Consider the following 8,119-nt stretch of genomic DNA (forward strand, 5'->3'; position numbering starts at 1 on the left):
CCGTCCGGGGGCGGAGTCGCGACCCCGGGTCTGGGGTACACGGAGTTCCTAGGCGGGGGAGCTGAGGCCTCGCGTGCGTCCGGGTGAGTGCGGGGTGGGCTGTCCCCGGGCTCGGGATCCCGGATCGGGGGGCAGGGCGTGGGTCCCGCGGCGCGGGCGGGGTTCGCTGGGCCCGAGCAGGTGGCCGGGACCCTTGTCCCAGTTGGCCGGTGTTCAGGACTCAGTGCAGCCGAGAGCAGGGCTCCGAGGGCGCTGGGAGGCCGCAGGGGGCTCCGGCTGCCAGGGGCCCAGCTCCCCACGCACGCCTGGCTGAGTGACCTTGGGCCTGTGGGGCTGGCCGCGTGCCTCAGTTTCCCTGTCTATCAAGAGGGCTGCCGGAGATCTGCGTCTCCCTGCCAGAGGAGCCTCCCCCCGTATTTAACCTAAGGGGAAACAGCCCGGAGAGTCGAAGGCATGTTCCCAGACACACAGTAGGTAAGGGAGAGATGTGAATTCAGCTTCCGGACCACAGGGTCACTCTCACCGTGCTGTGGAGAGCCCCCCAACGTGCGAACCCGATTGGGCGTTTCAGGAGGCAGGTGGAAGGGCTGGCTTGCAAGGGTCTTCTCCCCTCAGGGTGAGCCTGTGTGTCTGCCATGTCCAATGAAGAGGCCGTCCAAGACCCCAGACCCAGCGTGGAGCAGGAGCAGGAGCAGCAGCAGGAGCAGCAGGTGAGCACCCCTTCCCCCACCATGGGAGCGTTTCTGTCCAGGCTGGCCTCGCCACTCCCTCCCGGGCCCAGTGTCCACCTGTAATTCCTTCCAGTCCCGGGGGTGGGACGCGGCCCAAGCAGACCCCACCCCTGGGCCACTGTCCAGGCACTGCAGACCAGACCAATCGATTCGCACGTCCCATCCCAGAGCGGTCATGTCACAACATTCTTTGTGTGTACTTTGTGTGTCTCAGAGCTTGAACTCAAGGCCTGTCTGTGAGCGTTTTCATTCAAGGCTTGCGCTCTACCACTTGAGCCACAGAGCCACAGCTGGCTTTTTTGGTGGTTCATTGGAGATAAGAATCTCACAGACTTTCCTTCCCACACTAGTTTTGAACCTAGATTCTCAGATCTTAGCCTCCTCAGTATCTAGGATGACGGACATGAGCCACAGGTGCCTGACCTCATGTGAGAACTTCTTATTTTGTTTTGTTGTCGGTTGTAGGGCTTGAACTCAGGGCTTGGGTGCTGTCCCTGAGCTCTTTTTTTGCTCAAAGTTAGTGCCCTATCACTTTGAGCCAGAACACCACTCCCAAGTTTGAGTGGGTCATTGGATATGAGAGTCTCACAGGGACTTTTCAACTCAGGCTGGCTTTGAACCATGATCCTCAGATCTTAGCCTCCTGAGTAGCTAGGATGACAGGTGTGAGCCAGCTTTCATGTCAGAACTTATTTTTTTCCAGTCCTGGGGCTTGGACTCAGGGCCTGAGCACTGTCCCTGGCTTCTTTTTGCTCAAGGCTAGCACTCTACCACTTGAGCCACAGCACCACTTCTGGCCGTTTTCTGTATATGTGGTGCTGGGGAATCAAACCCAGGGCTTCATGTATATGAGGCAAGCACTCTTGCCGCTAGGCCATATTCCCAGCCCTTGTGTCAGAACTTTTAACCTTGTGCACACTAGTGACAACCTGCCAGTGCACCCAGAACCCCTGTCCCCAGCAGTGTTGTCCTGTCCTTGTCCATCTCCCTAACTCATCCTTCACCTACCCCACCCCCTCCTGGGAGAGGGCAAGCGGGCCTGGGGATGGCCCAGGTGCCCCTCTTGATGCTGTCTCTTCCCACAGAATGTGGTGAAGCGTGTGGCGGCCCTGCCCCTGGTAAGGGCCGTCTCCCATGCCTACTGCTCGGCCAAGGACCGGCACCCGATGCTGGGCTCCGCCTGCCGCCTGGCTGAGCACTGTGTGTGCGGCCTCACCACCAGCGCCCTGGACCACGCCCAGCCACTGCTCGACCACCTGCAGCCCCAGTGTGAGTCCTCGGCCTGGGTCCCTGAGCTCTGGGTCACCCCCTCCCTCAGTGCTACCTCAGCCCATCCTCCAATCCATCCTTCCCACTGGGGTTCGAACTCCAGGCCTGGCACTTGCTGGCCAGGTGCTTTACTGCTTGAGCCACACCCCCAACCCTTTTGGCTTTCATTACTTTGGGCATAAAAACTGCAGGTTTTGTTTTGCTTTGTCCAGGCTGGCCTTGGAGCTGAGCTCTTCCTAGCTACACCTTCCCATAGCTGGGATGCTAGTCATAGCCCACCACACTCTGCTTGTTGGTTGAGATGAGGAGCTTTTTGTGGGTTGTCCTCAGACCTCGGCCCTCTCCATCTCTGCCTCCAGAGTAGCTGGGATGACAGGATATAACTCTCTTTAATGCACCTCTGTGTCTTGTCAATTTGCTTGTGCCCTCCCGCAGACACCCCCATACCCCAACACCTCTGTCTCTTTCATTGTCAAGCACCTCTTTAAATCTGCTCATCTGGCCTATGCCAGATGCTGCACCGTGGCTCCTCCTCCCCATCCTCTCCTCTCCCCTGCCTCCTCCTCTGCCTCCCTCCTTTGCGTCCCCCCCCCCCATCCTCCTGCTGCTGGTCCTGAGCCCCTCTGCTCAGCCTGTCATCTGCTTGGGGGTCTAGCCTGGTGGGTGAGCAGCCAGAAAGACCCTGTGCTCCTGTCTGGCTGAGTGTTCCAGCCTGACACCCCTCCAGCCCCTTCCTAGGAGGCTCCTGTGACCTTGAGCTTCCCCAAGGTCATGGGAGCTGGGTGGGGCTGGGGGTCACCTTGGAGGCTGAGCCTGGCAGCAGGGCAGAGGCAGGGGACAGAGGCGGTGCTGTGGGTGTGCGATGGCCAGGGAGCGGCCTATGCAGGGTAGGCCCTGGGTCCCCCTCCCCACCCCAATCCCTCCCCCACGGCCCTGGGGTCCATCCAGCCTCTCTGTAGTCTTCTGAGACCAGCCCACCTGTGGGGACCGCTATCCATGGGCAGAGTCGGGGCTCTGTCTCCTGTGTTGTATCCCTAGACCCCTGTCTCTTGATCACCCCATGGACCCCCAGTTCTCTTCTTTCCTCAGTAGCCACAGTGAACCACCTGGCCTGCAGGGGCCTGGACAAGCTGGAGGAGAAGCTGCCCTTCCTCCAGCAACCTTCGGACACGGTGCCTGGGGTACCCAGGTGGTGGGGACCTGCAGAGGGGTGACCCCAGACCCAGGAGGGAGGGGGCAAAGGGCGAGGCCATCCCCTCTCCAGAGGAAAGATCAGCAGCCAGATACAACCTCCACGTGCCCCCCCCAGGTCCGCAGGGGAGGGGCCTATTAACCCACATCTGATAGGAGGAAACTGAGGCATGGAGCCAGGAAGGGGCTCTGAGGTCTTTGAAGGCCCAGCCCGAGTTGCTGAGGTTGGCGGGGCTGTCGACCCGGGGCCCCGGCAGCGAGCGGAGTCTCCCCGCCAGGTGCTGACCTCAGCCAAGGACACGGTGGTGGCCGGCCTGGCCCAGCGCGGCCGGCGCTGGAGCATGGAGCTGCGGAACTCTGTGAGCCACGCCATGGACGTGGTGCTGGGCAAGTCCGAGGAGCTGGTGAACCACCTGCTGCCCATGACGAAGGAGGAGCTGGGTGAGGCGGCGCCCAAAGCCTTTCCGTGCAGCCGTGGGGCGGGGAGGACCAGAGAGGCTTGCCGTGTCCGCAGGGCCGCGCAGCACAACCCAGAGCCTCTTCCACACCCACCTGCCACATCCTGGAAGCCATTGGGGTCTCACACAACGCTCCAGACTGCCGTCTCGGGTCGCCCATCCCATCCAATACTGAGCAAATGCTGTGCTTTAAAGTCTGGGTTTTGAGCTGGGCACCCTGGCTCACACCTGCAACCCCGGCTGCTCAGGAGGCTGAGATCTGAGGATCACGGTTCAAAGTCAGCCCGGGCAGGAACGTCTGTGGGACTCTTTATCTCCAAAGCCAGAAGTGGAGCTGTGGCTCAAGTGGTAGAGCACCAGCCTTGAGTGAAAAAGCTCAGGGACAGTGAGTGCCCAGGCCCTGAGTTTAAGCCCAAGAACCGGCATGCGCGCGTGCACACACACACACACACACACACACACACGCATGAGGCTATCTAGTAGAATGGCTCGGCACAGCATGTGTCCACATCCTGGGTGTCCTCAAGGCACAGTGTGGGATTCTGACTTTGTGCCTCAGTTTCCCTCGTCTGTGTTGAGAACGGGAAGCTGGGGGTGAGTGCAGAGGCAGAGGGGTGGCCATGCTGACCCCGGCCTGTGCTGTCCAACCCAGGGACTCTGGAGGCCGAGGGCCTGGCAGAAGCGGGCACCGCCGAGGAGCAGACACGCCAGCAGGGCTACCTTGTGCGCCTGGGCTCCCTGTCCTCGAGGATTCGCTATCTGGCTTATGAGCACTCTATAGGGAAACTGAGGCAGAGCAAGCACTGTGCACAGGAAATGCTGACCCAGCTGCAGGAGATGTTGGAGCTGGTGAGAGACGGCTGGCCCTGGAGGACCCTGGAGGGCCCTGGAGGAGGGGAGGCAGAGCCTGGAGGGAGAGGCTGTGGGCCTGGCGGTGCATGCCTGTAATCCCAGCGCTCAGGAGGAGCCATCGGGAGGACTGCTCTCTCTCACTCCTCCACCCCCATTTCAGCTGAGCCCAGCTCCCACCCTCCAGGGGCTCAGGCTGCAGGCCCTCTCCTCCCGCCTCCAGCAGGCCATGGGCCTTTGGCCCCTCCCAGCTCCCCATCCTCACCCTGTCCTCCTTGACTCCACCACCAGAGGGCGCGCGTGAGCACCAAGCCTGGCCCCTCCACCTCCCTCCTGTTTTCTCTCAGGGTCAGAGCCTGGGTCCTCCCCGCAGCCCACTGGGATCTTGCAGGATCTGCTCCATCCCCTCCCTGTCCTCTCCGCCCTGTCACTCCATCCTCTGCTCCAGCCACCCCGGCTCCTCATGGCTCCTCATGGCTCCTCACGGCTCCTCCAACCCACCAGGCTCCTTACTACCCCAGAGCCTTTGTACAGCTGAGCCTTTTGTCTGGGAGGCTTTCTTTCGTTCTCAACAGACTGTGCTTCTGGAAAGACCTGAGATCTGCTGCTCCATTTACTTGTGTCTCCCACTCTAGAGCCAATGTTTTTTTTTTTGGTCATGGGGCTACAGCGTCACTTCTGGCTTTTTGTGGTTAATTGGCTATATGAGTGTCATGGGCCTGGGCCGGGAATGTGGCTTAGTGGTAGAGTGCTTGCCTAGCATGCATGAAGCCCTGGGTTCAATTCCTCAGCACCACGTGCACAGGAAAAAAGCCAGAAGTGGTGCTGTAGTTCAAGTGGTACAGAGCTAGCCTTGAGCACAGAGCGGCTCAGGGACAGGGTTCAGGCCCTGAGTTCAAGCACCAGGACTGGCAAAAAAAAAAAAAAAATTAAAAAAGAGCCTCATGGACCTTCCTGCCCTTTGAACTTCGATCCTCAGATCTCAGCCCACTGCGTGGCTGGCATGACGGCATGCACTGCTCTCTGGTGCAAACTGTGGCTGGCTAACACTGCCATATCCCCTCCCTCAGATCCACAGGGTGCAGGACAGAGCAGCCCTGCCCACCAAGTCCCAGGAGCCACGGGAGGACCGGAGCCCATGCCCCCTGCAGAACGGCCACAGCCGCAGCCAGGTGAGGAAGAGGGGGCTCTTCACCAGCCTGGGCTGCGGGGACCGGGCTGAATACGACGCAAACCAGTCATGAAATCAGGCGCTCCTAGCTTAGACCTGTCATCCTAGCCAGTCAGGAGGCTGAGGTCTGAGGATCAGAGTTCGAAACCAGCCAGGGCAGGAAAGAAGACTCTTACCTAGGACTGGGAATATGGCCTAGTGGCAAGAGTGCTTGCATCATATACATGAAGCCCTGGGTTTGATTCCTCAGTACCACATATATAGAAAAAAGCCGGAAGTGGTGCTGTGGCTCAAGTGGTAGAGTGCTAGCCTTGAGCAAAAAGAAGCCAGGGACAGTGCGCAGGTCCTGAGTGCAAGACCCAGGACTGGCAAAAAAAGATTCTTATCTCCAGTGAACCACCAGAAAGCCGGAAGTGATGCTATGGCTCAAGTGGCAGAGCACTAGCCTTGAGCAAAAAGAGCTCAGGGACAGCACCCAGGTCCCAAGTTCAAGCCCCAGGACTGGTACACAGAGTTATCTGCAGGAAACTGAGGCAGGTAGCCAATTTCATCGGAGGATGTCCCATGGGAGATGGAGGCAGATAGACCCTATCTAGGGGAAACTGAGACAGGAGGTTCCATTAGAAGGTGTTCAGGGGGAAACTGATGAGGCAGGCAGCCAGTGTCACTAGAAGACATCTAAAGGGAAACAGGCTGGGAGGTGATCCTGTTAGGAGTGTTGGGCGTCGGGGGGGGGGGGGTGGACCTGAGGCCGGGAGGCCATCCTATTAGGAGGTGTTAGGGGGAAACTGAGGCCGGGAGGCGATCCTGTTAGGAGGTGTTGGGGGGGGGGAACAGGCTAGGAGTCGATCCCCTTAGAGGATGCCCTGGGCAATGAGGCAGGCTCTCTGCCTGCACCTCCCCGGGCAGCCCCTGAGGCCCCCCTGTCTGTCTGTCTGTCTGTCCAAAGGTGGATCTGGAGGCACTGGCTGCAGAGCTGGAGCGCTCGGTGGAGGCGCTGGCGGCAGCGCTGCCCCCTGGCGCCCAGGCCCGGGTGGCGGAGCTGCAGGCCGGTGTGGCGGCGCTGCGGGTGGCCCTGGCGGAGGTGCGCGGCCTCGGCTCCCCGAGGGCGGCCATGGAGGTCCCCGTGGGGCCTGCGCTGGCCCTGTGGGCCGGGCCGCTGCCCTGGCTCCTGGGCCCCTTCGCGCCGCTGCTCGTGGAGCGGTCGGAGCCCATGCTGGACCTGATCACCTGTGTGGACGAGGTCATCGGTGACCCTGACCCGCGCTGGGCGCACATGGACTGGCCGGCCCATCAGAGGGCCTGGGCAGCCGGGGAATCCCAGGGACTCCGGGGGACCCTTGGGGACCCTGGCCCACAGGACGCTGAGCCCCCCCGCCTCAGGGTCTCCCACACCCTGATGCCTGAGCTGGACTTCTGATGGCGCCCAGGTAATGCTGGCCCTCTGGCTGCTGGTCACCCTCAGACTCAGGCCCCCCATTTTCCCTTGGAGGATGCCTGGGGATACGAGGCCCAGGCAGGGCAGGGCCTCAGAACCCATCCCTGAGCCTCTGCCCTCTGGGGCCTCTCCTGTCACCCCAGCCAGGAGCCCCCCCTCCCCTTCCAGGCCAGCCCCGGCTCCATCACCAGACTCTGCATCAGGAAAGTGAGCAAAGCCGGGTCTGGCGGCTCACGCCTGTCATCCTAGCTAGTCAGGAAGCTGAGATCTGAGGATTGTGGTTCGAAGCCAGTCCAGGCAGGGACATCCCTGCGCCTTATCTCTACCTAACCAAAAAGCCAGAAGTGGAGCTGCGACTCCTATGGTAAAGCACAACCTCGCGTTTTAAAAAAAGCTCAAGGACAGCACCCAGGCCCTGAGTTCAAGCCTCAGGACTGGCACAAATAATTTTAAAAAATAAATATGCAAATAGATGGCAATAAAGTCAGAAACTCTGAGAAGCACACAGTACCCTAGTCTTTCCCTTTGGGCCCTTGGAGCTATGAGCCCAGCCACCCCCAGGTTGGCTGGACACCCTAGGCTGAGGGACCCCTTCCCTGCCCTCCCTCCTCAGAACAAGGGTGCCTCTGTGTTCGGGGGCCCAAGGCCTTGGGGCCACCCTGAGGGTTTTGGAATCAGCCTCTGGCTTGCACCCCCAGTCCCGCCCAGCTATGTCCACCCAAACGTAAGCCATTCTCACCTCAGTGACAACCAGTGTCTTTTCTTTTCTTTTGCTGGGTCCTTGGAGCCTGAGTCTCTTGGACTCCACCGCCTGAGCTGGCTCTGAACCATGATCCCCCAGTTCTCAGTCTCCCCAAGTAGCTGTTACAGGCGTGAGCCACAGCATCTGGGATGAACCAGCTGGGGACATAACAGGACTGGGGAGGAAGCAAACCCCATCTCTCCCAGGCCCCCCCACCCCATCTCGCCACAGGCAGTGTCCTGGCCGTTGTCTCCCCGGTGGGGGGAGGGG

General features: G+C 60.5%; 1 protein-coding gene across 3 annotated transcripts; it reads left to right on the forward strand.

The window, feature by feature from the left end:
• Plin5 (perilipin 5) lies at positions 1-7,610 on the forward strand. Of its 3 annotated transcripts, XM_048341964.1 has the most exons (8): positions 1-83; positions 616-710; positions 1,817-2,000; positions 3,090-3,172; positions 3,470-3,632; positions 4,302-4,498; positions 5,569-5,670; positions 6,619-7,610. In XM_048341964.1, exons 2-8 carry the CDS (start codon positions 636-638, stop codon positions 7,087-7,089), a joined length of 1,275 nt encoding a protein of 424 aa, XP_048197921.1. In that variant the 5' UTR covers positions 1-83; positions 616-635; the 3' UTR covers positions 7,090-7,610. The 3 variants fall into 3 exon arrangements, with proteins under 3 accessions (XP_048197921.1, XP_048197923.1, XP_048197922.1); XM_048341966.1 differs by lacking the exon at positions 1-83 and having other exon boundaries at positions 565-689; positions 1,814-2,000; XM_048341965.1 differs by lacking the exon at positions 1-83 and having other exon boundaries at positions 621-710; positions 3,093-3,172.
• The last annotated feature ends 509 nt before the right edge of the window (positions 7,611-8,119 follow it).

Source organism: Perognathus longimembris, chromosome 3 (genome assembly GCF_023159225.1).
Source record: "Perognathus longimembris pacificus isolate PPM17 chromosome 3, ASM2315922v1, whole genome shotgun sequence".
In the NCBI taxonomy this organism is placed as follows: domain Eukaryota; kingdom Metazoa; phylum Chordata; class Mammalia; order Rodentia; family Heteromyidae; genus Perognathus; species Perognathus longimembris.

What these genes read in the sequence shown, in the direction of transcription:
- Plin5 (XM_048341964.1), top strand. Translation starts at nt 636, where the DNA reads ATGTCCAATGAAGAGGCCGTCCAAGACCCCAGACCCAGCGTGGAGCAG. An exon ending in AGCAGCAGCAGGAGCAGCAG is followed by an intron (nt 711 to 1,816) that starts GTGAGCACCCCT and finishes CTCTTCCCACAG; the next exon opens with AATGTGGTGAAGCGTGTGGC. An exon ending in ACGGCCACAGCCGCAGCCAG is followed by an intron (nt 5,671 to 6,618) that starts GTGAGGAAGAGG and finishes GTCTGTCCAAAG; the next exon opens with GTGGATCTGGAGGCACTGGC.